General features: G+C 36.5%; 1 protein-coding gene across 1 annotated transcript in view; it reads right to left on the bottom strand.

Annotated features, from left to right (window-relative positions):
• Window positions 1-1600: 1600 nt before the first annotated feature.
• RAD54B (RAD54 homolog B) overlaps window positions 1601-17829 on the bottom strand; it is a 128063-nt gene continuing 111834 nt past the window's right edge. Inside the window, exons 8-15 of the mRNA XM_027856979.1 lie at window positions 17312-17519; window positions 13640-13779; window positions 12279-12569; window positions 8724-8899; window positions 7154-7415; window positions 5406-5472; window positions 4984-5184; window positions 1601-1908 (exon numbers count right to left, since the gene is read on the bottom strand). Of these exons, the coding sequence (XP_027712780.1) occupies window positions 1691-1908; window positions 4984-5184; window positions 5406-5472; window positions 7154-7415; window positions 8724-8899; window positions 12279-12569; window positions 13640-13779; window positions 17312-17519 (1563 nt within the window). The 3' untranslated portion in view covers window positions 1601-1690. The remainder of the gene's footprint in view (window positions 1909-4983; window positions 5185-5405; window positions 5473-7153; window positions 7416-8723; window positions 8900-12278; window positions 12570-13639; window positions 13780-17311; window positions 17520-17829) is intronic.

The raw sequence follows: 17829 nt of genomic DNA, 5'->3' as shown, positions 1-17829 counted from the left end.
GTGTGACAACCCCTTCCTGCTGACCTTCTAAGTTGTCTTTGGTGTCTGTGGATTGAGAGGTCTGGAAACTGCCACTGCTGGCAGTGATTTAGTTGCTCTGAAGCCTGCTCTGGGTTTGCTGGGGCACAGCCTGTGCTGGCACAACCTGCGCTGGACTGTACTCCTCCCTCACCCTGGTGCAACAGACCTTTCTTGCCAATCTTCCAAGTTGTCTTGGGCTGGGAATTTGTTTTGCTCCACCTTTTTATGGGTTCTGCTGCTCTAGAATTTGTTTAGAGTAATTTTTTAAAGGTATTTGGAGAGTTTAAGGGAACAGCTCAGGTAAGTCCCTGTCTTTACTTCGACATCTTGGCTCCACCTCCTGAAGATACAAGATTGAAGGTCAATAGAAAGGTTGGGGTAGGAAAGGTAGATATGAGAACTGGCAGCATAGAGATGATAATTATATCCATGGGAGCTGAATGAGATTATCAAATTAAGTAGTATAGAGGGAAAAGAGAAGAGGGCCCAGGACAGAATCCTGTGGAATACTGAAATCTAGATGAGGATATAGCAAAGGAAATTGAAAAGTAATGGTCCCCACCTTATCTCCTCCTTTTATAAGGAGGAGCTAGGAGAAGGGAGAACAGAAATGGCCACTCAACTTGATAAAACAACCTTCAAGAGTACAACATCATAAAACCATGTGAATAGAAGGTAAATTTTAAGTTAAGGATAGTAGCAAAAAATGGAAATTACTCATTAAAAATTTGGCAGCAAAAAGAAAAAGAGAAAGAGAAGCTAGAAGAGGTAAGAGAAGGTAGGTTTCATTGTGGTTTTATTTGTTGGGGTTTGGTTTGTTTTTTTATAGTGATGATGTGTGTATGCTTCAAAGGAGGAAATTTTGAATAAGTCATAGAATGGGAGAAGTTAGAGAGTAATACCCTAATTTATATAGAAAGATGGAATAATCAAAAGTAAGTAGTGAATATGATATTGGCAGTAGTTTCACGAGTCAGCATAATGCAGTGTAGGTGGTCACACATTCTTTTCAATTACACATAAACATACAACCTACTATTAAAGAGATTTAATGGTGCATTCCAAAAATACAAAATCAATTATGCTATACATATAAATGTAATATTTAATTAGAAACATTTATAGTATCATTCTACAAGCTCAGGGTAGAGAATTATGGTTTGTTTTTCCAGTCTTACATTTTTATGGACTCTCTCCCTTATTTTGTCCTCTTTTAGCCTATATACACATAATTTGTGCTATAGAGCTTAACCATATAATTAACTACTTAACAACATCTCAATGACTTTTATTATATTCTCAAAGTGTTTCATAGATGTATGTAAAATGCTATATAAATGCATTGTTCTACTTTGGTATTCAACAGTACTTAGTAGGCATCTGACAAAATATTTACTGAATATGGAATGAATCAATAATTATATGAAACCAAAAGCCTTTCTTTAAGTCTTCTGTTTTAAAAGTTTAGAACATTCATTTAATAAGAATATATGGCAAACTGTTAAACATTTTAATAAATTTTGACTATTGTGACAAAATTACAGAAAAATATCCATCAATTTTATTTAAATCTTCCCATTTTTCTATCACAATAAAACACAGTTTAGTATTATGGAATTACACAAGATAGTTATACATACTCTTTGTTCTTAACGTAAACAACTCTTCTTTATGTTGGAGAGCCTTGATTGGTTACATTTTGAAAAATGAATGAAACATTTTCTTTAATTCTTTCAAGAAAGGGATCATTAATATTCGGATATTTCCCAGAGAAGTGTTTCCACTGTTTCAACTGTGACATGGAAAGAGGTTTTTTGTAGTCAGGCTTATGGTGATTTGGGCCAAGCTGACAATTTCTGTATGCACAGACACCTTCCAAAGATTCGGCTGAAATGAGTAAAAGAATTGGAAAAGTTTTAGTTTATATTAATATTCTGTTTTCTAATTAAATCCTATTTTATTTTCAAATGAAGATCCACATTTTCCTACTTTCCCCAACCCCTCCAATGAGAAAGCAAGAAAAACAATATCTCTGTTACTAACATATATAATCAAACAAAACAAATTCCCATATTGGCCAAGTCCAAAGAAATGATTTGATCTACACTCTGAGTCTAACACCTCTCTGTATCAGGAAGTAAGCAACATGTTTCATCATGACTCCCCTGGAATTGTGGTTGGTCATTGCATTGATTATTCAAACTTGTTTGTTTTTACAATAGTGTTGTTACTGTATAAATCGTTCTCCTGGTTCTGCTCACCTCACCCTCCATCATTTTATAGATGTTCTTCCCAGGTTCCTATGAAACTGTCTCCTTCCTCATTTCTTATAGCATAACAATATTCCATAAAATTTATAATATTCTTTTTTATCAGTCAATAAGTATTTATTAAGCATCTACTATGTGTCAGGCACTATACTAAGCACTGAGGATACAAAGAAAGGCAAAAAACAGTCCTTGCTCTCAAGAAACTAACAATCTAATGGGAGACACAACAAACAAACAAATATATACAAACAAGCTATACAGAAGATAAACTGGGGAAAATGCCAGTTGGAACATACTAAGATTGAGAAGGATTGGGAAAGGCTTCTTATAGAAGGTGGGACTTTAAATGAAACTTGAAGGGGCAGCTAGGTGGCGCAGTGGATAGAGCACTGGCCCTGAAGTCAGGAGGACCTGAGTTCTAATCTGGCCTCAGACCAAACACTTGACACTTACTAGCTGTGTGACCTTGGGCAAGTCACTTAATCCCAATTGTCTAAAATAATAAAATAAAATAAAATAAAAAATAAATGAAACTTGAAGGGAGCCAGGAAAGCCAGAAAGAGGAGATGAGAAGGAAAAATACTGCAGACATAGGAGACAGCCAGTGAAAAGACGAGTGTATTAGAGGAACATCAAGAAAGCTAATTATCACTGGATTACAGAATACACAGAGGTCAGGTATAAAAAAGACTTAACAAGTTAAAAAGGGACAAGTTATGAAGGGCTTTATAAGCCAAACAGAGAACTTTATATTTGATCTTCGAGGCAACAGGGAACCACCATAGCTTATTAACGAGAGCTGAACTGGACCAGGTTCCAGACCTGCACTGGAAGATCAATTTGACAGCTGAGTCGAGGATGGACTAGAGTGGGAAGAGACCTGAAGCAGGCACACTAACCAGAAAGCTGTTGTAATACTCCAGATGTGAAGGGACAAAAACAAAAACGGCAAACCACTTCAGTATCTTTTCCAAGAAAACCCCAAGTAAGGTCACAAAGAGTCAGACAGAACTGAAACAAATGAACACCAACAAAGGCATAAAATTGAGAGATGGAAGAGACAAAGGGTCAATCTGCTGGCGAAGATGAGATAGAATGGGATCACCTGTGCATGTAGAAGGGTTTGCCTTAACAATGAGAATGGTCACACTTTCACATGAGGCAGCAATGGTAAAGGAGAAGATAACTGCAGAAGGCATTTGAATGATATGAGATGAGGACAAGGGAAAAAGAAGGAACTCTTGGCAAATGGCTTCAATTTTTTTCAGTGAAATATGAAGCAAGATTCTTGGGGGGAAGAGAACTATTGAAAAAGTTTGAAAAAGCCATTGTGGTGAATGGAATAGTGAATTGATTTGGAGTAAATAAATAAATAACAGCAATAAAAGGATGGCTTTGCTGCAGTGAGGACCCAGCTCAGATTATGTATCATAAGCTTATAGTGGAACTGGTCAGAATGGTTTTGTGATTTCCTTGAGTTCCATTCAGAAGCATGTGAGTAGAAGCAAAGGCAGAGAATGGTAGAAGTAATCCAAGGTGGGATTTGATAAGGCAAAATCTTTGATAGGATAAATGGGCAAGAGACTCAAAAGAAGAAGACAATGTAGAGTTGAACTGATTCATTAAGTGGTCAGGACAGGAAAGATAAGAGAGTGTAGCCAATGCAGGAGTGATGGCCTGGGAAAGAACTGAATGATGGAGGGATTGGAGGTCACTGTGAAAATATAGAACAGATAAACAACTGTTTGCAGTTGCAAGGCAAAAGAAGTAGAATGAAAACAGATCATTATCAGATAAAGAAATTTCAAAGTTCATGAATAGGAATGCACAACACTTGTAGGTGATGGCAAGATCAAAGATATGACCATCTCTGTGTTTAGCTGGGGTGGGGTGGAGGAGTAGGTCATGTAAAATGAGTAAGTTAGGGAAATGTGAGTTTAGGATGTTTGACAAAGTATCAATATGCATGCTGAGGTCCCCTAGTATGAGGGCAAGAGTTGGAGAGGAGAGAAAAAATATGAGCCAAGCACTGATCTCATTTAGGAAGGAAGGAGAGAGTCCTGCTAATGTAATGAAGATTCTCTATGTCATCATTAATTTAACATTTATTTTTATTAAAACTCTACATTATCATAATGAGAAAATTAAAAGAATTCAGAAATTTCAACAATAATTAAATCAAACAATAACACTAAAAATTATATGAACTCAAGATAAACATGAAAGATAACAAACAGGTAGATTCCAAGATCTGACCATGGATAACAGTACCCTTTATCTATCAGATATATTGAACTAGCTGAAATGCATAGCCATCGAAACCATATCTTCACTATGCAACGCATTAAAGGTTCCTACTGACTCAGGAGGACTACAAATGTATGCTCTATAAGACTACACACTTTGCTATTTTTGAATACAGCTATTACAACAGGATTAAACCCTTCCTAAGCCATTCTGTTTATGTTTCCATAATCTACTTAAAGATAAAATTAAATTAATTTAGGTAATTACTGAGGTTCAAAGAATTACATTTTTCTCAGCTCCACCTTTAGGCAGTGTACCGTAAAATGAGAAAACCCAACAAGACAACACCTGAAAGAATTAGGTTTCTTAATGCTTAGTGTAAGGTTTTTCTACTACTGAAAAACAGATGAATTAACTTTACCTTTGTTAAAGAAATGAAACTAACCTTGATGGTCTTTCCTTCCCATACACTCACAATCTAGTAGATCATGAGTAACACAATCTGAATCTTCATGAAAGGTGAACAAATTTTTAAGTTCTTCCACTGAAAACTGGATATGTTCAGATGTCTTGGTCAGGTCTACAACCGCCCCAGAAAGACCTTGCTTACTGATCTGTCTCTGATAAATCTTTTCTTCAATTGTGCCTAAACAGGAAATATTCATTATAATTACCTCAAATCCTGATACTTTTAAAAAAACAAACTACATGTTATTAGCATGCTAGTTTAAGAGAATTCTTGGCATTTAAAAATATTACAAATGAAACAAAAGTTACTTTTATTGTCCAAAACTGACATAATATTTTGGACACCCTGAGGGACCAAATCAAGAGTCATATGAGTTGGAATTAGGACTAAATTAGTACCTGTCGTGAGGAGTCTGTAGATATGCACAGGATGTTTCTGACCATCTCGCCACACTCTAGCCATTGCCTATAAAAAATAGTATCAAAAGCTAATGTAATTTACAGAATGGTACACTAATCTAGGAATCCTGAATTACATTTGCAGACATCAAAACCAATGATTGGGGAAGGGAAGGAAAAGGGGAAGGAGAAAAGAAAAGGGAAGGTAAAAGGGAAAGGAGTAAACATTTATATAGCACTTACTATGTGCCAAGCACTGGGGCTAAGCACTTTACAACTATTATTTCATTTGATTCTAACAACTCTGTGAGATAGGTGCTATTATTACCATCCCATTTACAGTTAAGGAAACTGACACCAAGAGAGGTAAGAAAAATGATTATTTCTCTCTCATATTAATAACCAATTATTGAATTAGGACCAGGATTTTTTCAGAAGCTTATAGGTCATTCAATCTCTGAAGGGCATTGTTGATGGATGAGATTACCCAAATCCCTGGGATACATGCCGTTTTTTTTTTTTTTTTTTTGTAAGGCAATTGGGGTTAAGTGACTTGCCCAAGGGTCACACAGTTAGTAAGTATTTGGTCTGAGGACGGATTTGAACTCAGGTCCTCCTGACTTCAGGGCCGGTGCTCTACCCACTGTGCCACCTAACTGCCCCTGATAGATGCCTTTTGATCCTGGGTGGGAGACCCCACCCAACTAGAATACCTTACATAGAATTTAATCTAAGGTGACTTCTGGCCCATTGTGTTCCACTCTGGCAGGTCTGGGCAAAGGGGGTAGATCTTTTTGTCTAATTACCTTAGACAGGGTGATATGGGTATAGATAAGTCTCCCTGTTCAAGACAGAGTGATCAGAGTCATTAGAACAGGTCCACCTCTCATTATAATATTCATTCTTCTCATTAATTGTTAACCAATCAGAGTTGATTGCCATCCTTGGGAACACCCACTCTTCCAAGGGCATTTAAGTGGTGAGTGAGTTCCACAAGGGGTCTTTGGCTTTGAAGAATATCACTGACCCCTTTTATTATTGTTAGCATGATTAATGAAATGATAAATTGCCCAGAATCTATGTCTCTCCAACTTTTTATACATCACAGAGATTAAGTGACTTGCCCAGAGTTACAGAGCTAGTAAATATCTGAGGCCATATCTGAACTCAGGTCTTCCTGACTCCAAGCTCAGCATTCTATGCACTACACTACCTAGCTGCCTCATGATGATTGGGCATCCTCCAAGTGCTATATTTTGGTTCCTCTTTACAAAAAAATCAAAGTATTCACACCATATTGAGTATCCTCTATAATGTGCAGTTAGCCCAGTGTTGGCTCTATATAGTAAGGAAGCACCCACCCTACCTACAGCAAAGCATGGGGATGTGGATCTGAATAGAGATACCTTCAGGGATCCATAGCTGCTGTGACAGGTCTACTCCCAGTCCAAGTAACTCCAAACCCCCTAAGGGTAGGGGGTTTCTTTAGGGAATCTTCAGGGGTGGGGGATGGCTCAGAACTGGCCCAACCAGCAGTTCCTCAGATATCTGCTATCAGCCCAGACCGCAAGCAGATATTTTCTCATAGCTAGAGAGGGCACTAATGGTTTTATGCTTGTCCACACTCATTCCTAGAATCATTTCAGAATACAAGCTCTATGTCCCTAACCCAAAAGTACATAATAAAAAGTAGTGCCCAAAATGCTTTGAATTTTATATATACACACACACATATAAAGCTTTCCTACCTGGATATCAGTAGCTGGATTCCAATCAATATCATACAAAATTAAATGAGAACCTCCAATAAGGTTCAGTCCCACACCACCAGCCTTTGAACTTAGTAAGAAGATAAAATCTGATGAGTGTTTGCTATTGAATCCGTCAACAATCTGCTGCCTCTGTGCAACTGGGGTCCGTCCATCAAGTCTTGAACAATTATATCCATGACGTTTGCAGACTTCTTGTAAAATATTTAGGGTTTGTGTATAATTAGATACCAGCACCACCCTGTCAAACAGAGAGAAAGGCCTCTTACATCCTGACTTCTTTTATTATATTGTGATACTACCACATCAGTTGCTATTTACAGAGCAAGTAATAATGAGATTGGTGCTTTTACAAATAAAAAAATTTAATCTCAATGAGATTCATGAAATGTATCATTGAGATTATATTTTTATAATCAGTATAATCAGTATAATAGTATGCTAGTATTGGTGTAGTATTATAGAACTAATAGCTTATACTATTTACTATATAGTACATTATTATAGTAATATACTAGCATATACTAGTACATGCTAGTATAATAGCTTGAACTGAACAATTAGAGAGAAGACTAAGAAACATTTACCTCATTTAGCATATTATCAACACTTACAAGGTACCTCCAGAAGAACACAAATTCCTCGAGGGGCAAGAACAATTTTGTTTTTTTCTTTGAAACCTCAGCACTTAACTGAGTACCTTACACAGAGTAGGAACTAATAAATATTTGCTCATTCAACTAAAATAGTAATTTTCAACAGTTACAGTTAATGCAGTCATTTGCACATTAGCAGGAGATGTCAAATAAAAATCTTAAAAGAACAACTGCAAAAAAGAGAATTATGGAGGTAGTGAGTAGAGCTATAGAGACAAGCCGGGCAGCCCACCTGTTCCAGGAGCAGAGACATAAATGATTTGATTAGGGGTCCAGAACTGGAGAATGCCTGCAGCAGAGTGTGAAGTGAAGCATGGCTGGGGCTTAGATATAATAGAGGACTAGGGCAACCATAAATTAATACAGCAAGGACCCCAGGGCTGGAGTGACAAGTTCTTTTTGCCTTAACATTCAAAATTTGTTTTTACAAAACACTGTATTATTCATTTCTATGTTATAGAAAAGGAAACTGCAAATTCAGACATGTCAAATGATGCAGCAAATTGGAGAGAAAATATGTAATGGTCCCTATGATAATACCCACAATAGCTGATAAATCAATGATTTCATGTTATCACATATATTAGTTGGTATTTATTAGTTATACTTTAGTTATACTAATTAGTTGGTATTTATAGTTATACTTTGTTGCTGAAATTCAATTCAACAAATATTTATTAAGTGTCTACTACATCCAAGTCATCGTGTTAGGCCCAAACAAAAGCCCAAAGATGTCTTTAAAATATGTATTACACATTGCACTGACCCCTAATTCAAAACTCAGACTCCTATTTATGGTTTTATACCAAAGGGGGTTGTTGAGAGGTATCACCACCCAAAATCGAGTCACTATTCCATAAGCATTAAAAGGCAGCTTACAAAATTCATCTTACTTTTCAGAAGGACTGAGTTTACGGATAACTGCTAATAGCTTTGTCAAGACCTGTAGTTTTCCTGAATCTGTCTCAGAAAATGTGACTGGGTTGTAATCCACAGGATAGGCATCTATCAAGACGTCAGAAAAGTTATATTCTTCATATTCATCACAAGATGAGTTACATTCTTTTTCCTATTCAAGATAATTTTTAACAGATTAGGTTCACATCATTTAATTCAACATGGGAAGAAAAAAAAGAGTTGAGAGATTAGAGATAATTTAGTCCTCATCTTATAATTCCATTCAACAAACATTTATTAAGCATCAATGTGTTCTAGACGCTGGGAATAAAAAGGTCAAAATGAAATAGCTCAATGAGGAAAAATACTTAATGACAACAATGTAAAAAAACAAAACTGCATACTGTACTAATAACATGATGACAAAGCCTAGCCTTGGAGAAGAGATGAGAAAATACACTTCTCTCTCTCTCCCTCATTTGCAAAGGTAGGGAGCTATGGGTGTGGATCATTGCATACACTATCAGGCTCAAAGACATATCAGTTAGTTTTGCTAAACTGCTTTTTTTCCCTTCATTCTTTTTTATTCCCTGTAACGAGATAATTTGTTGGGTAGAGAAAGGGGGAAGCACATATTTGGAAATGAAGGTAATGCAAAAATAAAATATGTCAATAATATTTTTAAAAAATTAAATAGTTCCTATCTTCAAAAATCTTGCATTACAGATGATAAAACTGAGGCACTGTGAGGCTAAAAGACGTGTCCCAGGTTACACAGCTAGTGAGTAAGTGGTAGAACCAGGAACCTACTTAGAATTCTGAATTAGAGTCTAGTGCTCTTTCCACTAAGTCACATTAACTAAATATCAATCAAAATAAACTTTGGTTAATTTTTTAAAAAGCAATCTGCCTATGATGATAGGGCATAATGGGACATGTTTTGGTGAAAATAACACACATCCTATTTATTTAGTCCCAAAAGATTAGTCAAGAATAAGGATGGATAGAAATGAGGGGTAAATTGAAGCAGAAGCAACAGCATGTGGGACATGTGCTTCTACTACTTTATCCTTCATAACCTAAGCATTCCAACGCTTTCTCCCTTCCTTTGCCACTGTTTTTAGCTCCTGCCTTCTAGGCACATCTCTTCTGATGAAGCAAACATCATTGCCTTATTCATATGTGGTTAATCACACTCATTACAATTCTTTCTCCTAGAAAGATCAGATTATCTCAAGCATACAGAAAGTGTTACTACTTTTAACTATACTGGATTTTTTTTGTCCCCAGTATATAAGTCAATTTTATAATAAAGAGGTTATAAATATCCCTGAAATTTCTGGAAAGATTGGACTACTTGCCTCACATGAAAATAATAACTGCTAGCATTTACAAAGCTAATTTAAGGTTTGCAAAGCACTCTACATGCATTATTTCATCTGATCTTCAAAACAACCCTGTGAGGTAGATGCTATTATCCTCATTTTACAGATGAGCAAACTGAGGCTAAGAGAAGCTGAGAGACTTGTCCAGGGCCAGACAGATAGGCAGGCAGGATTGGAACTGAGGCCTTGCTGACTCCACTGTACTACCTGCTGCCTACAAGCTGACACTGTTTGAGCTTCAGATTCTAGCTCTGATACCATCTGGCTCTGGGACTCTGGGAAAGTCACTTCAACTCTCATTTTCCTCATTTGCACAATGGAAATAACAATAGTTAGAGCTTGGAACAAAGACCTTCTAGAACCTAAAGCAACTGGATAAATGTCACTTATAATGAGTGAGACCAAGAGGCCTAACATTCCCAGGTCGCTGGTCTCCTATATTTATCCTACTGATTACTGCCTTCCCATTTTTGTTTAAGACCCGAAGCTCTCACTCTTCTTTGACTCCTACTCAAATACCACCTTCTTAACTGTGGCCTCTTCTAGGAAGTCTTTCCATAGTGATCATAATGATCACTCCTCTTCCCAATTGCCTTTACCATCTGTATCATGACATTTGACAAATGCATTGATGATCCTGGATCTTAGACCAAGCCTGCAACAGGACCCAGACATAACAGACTAATGGCTCTTTCTGAGTCATTATAGCTTGTTCAATAAATAAAACTAATTTTTTTTCAAAATTAAAACATACCACTCACATGATATTTATATTAATTACAATGTTACAAGGAGATGGGCATGTTAATGATTTTACTTCCTAAATATTTCAAATTCCAAACACCTCAAGGATAGGGACTATTTCATAATCTTTGTATGCACTGGTCCAGGAGTGGGTCTACAGTTGTTGTTTAGTAGTATCTGACTCTTAGTGATCCCATTCGGGGTTTTCTTGGCAGAGATACTGGAGTGGTTTGCCATTTCCTTCTCTAGCTCACTTTACAGATGAGGAAACTGAGGCAAACAAGGTTAAGTGACTTGCCCAAGGTCACACAGCTAGTAAGTGTCTGAGGCAGGATTTGAACACAGGTATTCCTGACTCCAGGCCTGGCACTCCATCCACTGCTCCATCTAGCTGCCCAACACCACACTTAATCTGTAGAAATGAATGGCTCCTCAACTGACTTCCTACAAAAATGGAAGAATATTTGGACAAAGTAGTTTCTTAACTTTGTTTAGGAGACATAGTAAACCCTCACTGTAATTTCTATGTTAAGGATATTCATAAGTGATATACTATCCTATGGAGTCCTTCAAAGTGAAGCACAAGGTTATTCTAAGTAAGTCAGTATATTTTAAACCATCTGAAAGTCTTACTTTTATAGAATATTTTTTGTCTTCTATTTCTCCTGAGCATTGAGCCCAATTAGTTTAATTTTTCTTTATTACTATGTACAAAGTCTGTTTCTAAAGAGGTTACTATATAAATTATCATCAGTGCCTACTGAAAAATTATAAAAGTTGACTATTCTAAAGATGTAAAATAATCTGAGTAAACATAAACCATTGTAGCATAAACCTGAAGAATTTCTGTAAAACTTACATAGTGAAGGAAATGCTTGTAATTCATATTATAGAAAAATGTAGTCAGCCAGAGTTTATATTTGCATATTAAAATTATACCGCTTAAATAAAAAATTAAGTATTCAACTCCAGTAATTTATCTATCTTGGCCTTAAAATTATTAGATATGCACTGAAAGGCAGCATGGTGTATTAGATACAGTCCTGGTTGCAGAGTCAAGAAGACCTGGGTTCAAACCCTGACTTTGACATTCAGAAGTCCTTTGAAGATCAGTAATTTAACCTCTCAGAACCTCAGGCAACTCTCTAAGACTATAAATTATAGGTGGGCTGTATTCTTCATTGGTGGAGGGACTAGTAACATAATCAAAATGGAAAATTCATTTCACTTTCTCCAAGTGCAACCAACTCATACCAGGGAGGTCCCAGACTTAATCCCACAGATTGGTCACAAACCCAATCTCTAGGATGGGCCACATAACATGCAGGCTTCCTAAATCCATCTTAAATCCAGGTTCACGCCCCCAGGACTTTCTTTTGTTTCTAAAGAACACCCCAAGTTTTCAGTTCATATGTAACATACCTTTAAAGATTTGAAGAGAAGGCAGGGGTGGTTGCAGAGTTTTTTAAGAGCTCCTATACAAATCAGATGAGGACTATTTTCGAGGACCCCCTGCAAGCAAAACCTGACAGCCTGGGAATCCAGCAGTTTCCGATAAAGTTCGATCTGTAGTATTCCTGGTCGGCAGAAGACTACACTCTCTATTTTAGGTGGAAGATATTTATTTATCACTTCTTGCGTTCTTCTAAGAATAAAGAGTCCAGTAAGGCGAGTAAGTTCAGTTGCTCGTTTCTCTCCCAATTTCTTTTCTTCCTAATGATAAAAAAAGGGCAGAACTGAAACTCTTCCGAAACAAAGGGTTCAGGAAAAAGTCATAACACAAAAATTTTTCTTGTGACTACCTGGTACAACCAGCTTTCATTTGATTATTCTGCTGTTACAGGAAAATGCAATACAAATGTGAGGGGGACAAGGGGACTGGGGGAGAGAGAGAGAATAATTATAAAGAAGGAAAGGTGCTGACATAGCATGGAGGGTACAGAGGGAAAGTACTGACATAGATCACTTTAAATGTTTAGCTTAATCATTAAATTATGTAAAGCCATAGTTTTATGATTCATTGTTTGGTTAGCTGTTAACAATGTCTGGGGATTGTTATAAATCTATAATCCACAAACCAAATTATTCAAGACATAGGCCTTAGTTTGACAGACTGTAATAGACTACAGACTGTCACCTTCACCCACAGAGAACTAATAGATCATACTAACTTCTTTGAAGCCAACACAATTTGTCAAGTTAAAGATCTAAGACTGCAAGCAGACCTACATAGAGATGACTAACAGCACTTTTGGAGTTATTATAGAGTAGTCAGTAAATAATATTTTTTTTTCAAAATTAAAACATACCATCTAAACAAAATGTCTATATTTATAATATTCTGTTATATGCTTAAAAATCTAATCTCACATAGGAGACTAGAAAATCCATGTTTAATCCTTAATTTTAAATCATAAAAAGTGCTCTCTAGCAAGAGGGAAAAAAAAGGATAAACTGGTTATTTTATCATAAGCCCCTGAAGTCACAAAAGTTCAACAAAATTAAGGGAAGTTAACCTCTGAACATTAAGCTCTTTCAAGACAAATTTAATTATATCCAAAAAACTTCATAGCTGTTCCCCCTTTTCCCCTCACCTCCACTCCCACCACCAGACTACAGATGTATAGGTACTGCTGAAAATGTACTTTTTCTTAAAAAGGAGCTATACTGATTTTCTTCTGAACCTATTATTATTATTATTGTTAAATATTAGCCTTACAATAAATCTAGGACATCTCCCTCCACTCTATAAAAATAACCATTTATTAAAAAAAAAATCATACCTGAGTAGCAGAAGGTTCTCGGGATGAAATAATGGGTTCTTCATATATTCTTCTATATGATGACAAAGAACCTAGTATTCCTGGATTCACAAACTCAATTAATGCATAAAATTCCTGTAAATCATTTTGGACCGGAGTGCCTCAAAGAACAGAAAAATGAAAAAATGTAAAGGTTGTAGAATTGAGCACTCCTTTGAAAACCTAATGAATCAATAAATCAATCTCCCCACATCTCATGACAGGCATCAAAGTCAGGCGGCAGCACTTTGTGAGAAAAACGTTAACCTATCAGTACAAAATATTAATTGGTTTTAATAGTCTTACTAAATTATTCCAGGCTGACATATCTTTCACTTTCTAAAATCAGTCAGTAAACATTTGTTAAATGTTTCCTATGTGTCAGGCACTATGCTTAGCACTGGAATAAAAAAGAAAGACATACACTCTGCATTCAAGGAGCTCACATTCTAATGAGGAAGGTCACATTCTAAAACGGAAGGTAATCTCAGCAAAAAGGCAGTAGCAGTGTGAGGAGGGAGGGGAAAAGGAAAGGGCCCTTGCAGAAGGTAGGATCTGAGTTGAGCCATGGCAGAAGCCTGGAAAGCCAGGGGGCAGAGGGGAAGGGGAGAGCATTCCAGGCATGGGAGGACAGTCAGAGAAAAGGCAAGCAGTTAAGAGATGGGAGTGGTGTGTGCAAGGAACAACACAGCGGCCAGCATCACTGGATTGTGGAGTATGCAGAGGAAAATAAAGAAAGGTTAAGAGGCTGGAAAAGGAGGAGGGGACAGGTTGTGAAATGCTTTAAAAGCCAATGAAATCACCTTTTCAACTTAACACACGGCCGAGACTCAAACTGTCCTGGGAGTTACAGTAATGACATAAAAATAGCAGCTTATATTTATGCATCTCTTTATAATTTGCTCACAACCAACTTATGCCATAAGCAGTGCAAATAATATCTCTTACTATAATTGAAGAAACAGAGACTCAGGAGAAATGTCATGCCCGAGGTCACACAAAGAGTAAATGGAAGAGCTGGGCCTCGGACCCAGGGTTTCAAACTCTAAGCCAAAGGAAACATATTCCAGGCATTGTTCTGATGTGGGGTTTTTTGGCTGTTTATTTGTTTTTTGCTGGGCCTCTGATTTCATCAGTGTAGGCAGTACCCAGTGAGGAACTATTATCTATCTATCTATCTATCTATCTATCTATCTATCTATTTATTTTTAGGCAATTGGGGTTAAGTGACGTGCCCGGGGTTACACAGCTAGTAAGGGAACTGTTGTTATCGATTTAGATCAAGACCTTCTTTATAACTTACAGTTTCACACATGTGCCTCAGGAAATAAGAAGGTAAGTGATTTGCTCAAGGTCACACAGCCAGCATGTGTCAGAAGTGGGACTTGAAACCAGATCTTCTTGACTCTAAGCCCAACTCTCTATTTCCAACCTTTCCACTATTCTGCCTCTCATTGCTGGGGATAAAAAAAAAATCTCCTCAGCTACCATTACTGTCAATCTCTTGTGAATAATGATTCCAAACATATAGGTCTATTAATTTTCCATTTTGAAAACAGACAAATCCCACTTGAAATTCTAGCGAAATCCACTATTTCTAATTCAGTAAAAGAAATAAAATGAAGCGAGTCCATTTTGAGATGATGTGACTAAGCTCAAGAGGTCCAATACGCCAGGGGATGATTTCTTTTTGTCACAAACTCATGAAGAACAAGCAACAGTCTCCTAACTGGTCTCCCTGCCTCCAAAGGGATTTTCACAAAGAACAGGTCTGACCGTGTCACTTCCTACACAATGAACTCCAGTGTTTATGTATCTCTAGATCGATGAAAATCTCATTTGTTCGGCATTTAAAGTCCTTCACAAGATGGACCTAGTCTACCTTTCCAGCCTTATTATACTTAGCTCCCCTTCACATACTTTACAATTCAAAGCAGCCTTCTAATTGTTCCTCATACAAGGCAAAACATTTCTCCTCCCCATGCTTTTGCACTGATTGTCCTCAACATCTGCAATGCATTTATTTCTCATCTACACCTCTTAAAACCTCATTTCTTATATCTGTATATGTTATCTGCCTCTGATGATGGAATCTAAACTTGGTGGGGGCAGAGTCTTTTCAATTTTGTCTGTATACCCCAGTGCTTAGTAAGTGTGCAGCATATAGCAGACATTTAATAACTTCTTATGGACTGATAAATACTAAGTTGTGGAAATGGGTATAGTAAGCATTTTCTTTTTTGTAAAAGTATATGTCTTAAATATGTTTTAAATATTTTTATAAGTATTATCTTTTCATTCTACTTCATAGTGCTAAAAAAACATTTATTGAGCACCTACTAGATACAAGAATATAATTCCTGCCCTTAAGAAGCTCATTCATTGGGTAGATAAGATATATACATGAAACAATAAATATTTATTATTTATTTCATCTATATTATATAACAGTGACTAGATTTTCACCCAAAATGGACACTTTAATGTTGGCACTTTCAATACCACTTTTAAAAAATCTTGCCTTGGGGCAGCTAGGTGGCACAGTGGATAGAGCACCCGCCCTGAAGTCAGGAGGACCTGCGTAAAAATCCGGCCTTAGACCAAACACTTGACACTTACTAGCTGTGTGATCCTGGGCAAGTCACTTAACCCCAATTGTCTTTAAAAAATTAAATAAATAAAATCTTGCCTTGTACAAAAACCTATTACAGCAGAGGGAAAGAAGAGAGGGAGATGAGCATTGTTTGAACCTTACTCTCAGATTTGGCTCAAGAAGGGAATAACATAATTAGTTAGTACTAATATTGATAGACTTAACCGTTCTCAGCAATACAAGGATCTAAGACATCTCCAAAGGCCTCATGATGGAAAATGTTATCCACATCCAAAGAAAGAACTATGGAGTTTGAATGCAGATTGAAGCATAATATTTGCTATTTTTTTTTCTTCTGTTGTGTTCTGTTTCCTCTTTCTGGTGGTTCCTCTTATTGGTTCTAATTCTTACTTAAAACATCACTAATGTGAAAATATGTTTAATAGGAATGTATATGTATAGCCTATATCAGATTGCACACCGTCTTGGGGAAAGAGGTGGAAAAGGAGGGAGAGAAAAATTTAAAACTCAAAAACTCATGGAAGTGATTGTTGATAAATCAAAATAAATTAATTTAAAAAAAGGAAAAAATAAAATAATTCTTTGGTAGTTTGGTATGGCACTGAATAAATAAATTAATTTTAAAAAAAAATCTTGCCTTGAAGGTTATTTAAAACAGTAAAGAGAAATTGTTTTATTAACAATCATTCCAACTCTCAGAGTGCCTGGCACATAATAAGTGCTTAATAAATGTTTGTTTCCTATCTTTGTCCTTTTACTTCCTTCTTTTCTTCCCTCTCTCCTTCCCTTCTTCCTTCTTTCCTTCCACAACAGGTTTATGAAGGGATATAAGAATGTCTTCCCAATGAACAGGAGCACAGGAGGGAGTTTTCTCTCCCTGGCTCCAACTGTTGTAATTCTCAGAGCTGGAAGGGGGTACTGAGTGAGTATAACATCCATTTAATATCATCAAGTATCATATAAATCTAATAAGAACATGTTGCCAGTCTTAAAATTTTACTATACTAAAAGATTATTAAGTGAATTCACAGAACACTAACCAGTAAGAATTACTCTCTTCTCACAAGACAGGCTAACAAGGGCTGTAGTTGTCTTAATGGAAGTGTTCTTCAAGCGATGTCCTTCATCACAGATTAAAAGATCAAATTTTATATTTTTAATTTGATCGAGGCATCGAAGCAGCATCTCATAACTGATGATAAGAACTGAATATAGTGGAGAGTTAATGAAGTCTTCTATTTTGTGATCCTGAAAATAAATTACATGATTTCATGAAACGAAACATGCATAGGAACTATATCAATAAAGCTGAAGAGCAAATTTCATGCCAGCCACCTATTAGGTATTATAATACTTAGGCCTCAAAGATAAAATCATGTAAAAAAATAAACAATAATTTTCATTTTGAGCTGTAGGGCTGGACAGTGGTATTCGTTTGATAAGGGAGAGAATACTGCTGAAATATACATGTCTTTAGTATTCTAGGATGTTGTTAATGCTGATTGGTATCCATGAGAGTCATTGGGGTTGGAATGACTGATATCACTAGCAGCCTTTT

This window comes from Vombatus ursinus, unplaced genomic scaffold, assembly GCF_900497805.2.
Source record: "Vombatus ursinus unplaced genomic scaffold, bare-nosed wombat genome assembly UNPS02011767.1, whole genome shotgun sequence".
NCBI classification, from domain to species: domain Eukaryota; kingdom Metazoa; phylum Chordata; class Mammalia; order Diprotodontia; family Vombatidae; genus Vombatus; species Vombatus ursinus.
The sequence above is the reverse complement of the archived record's forward strand: the minus strand, read 5'-3'. Positions and strand labels throughout refer to the sequence as shown.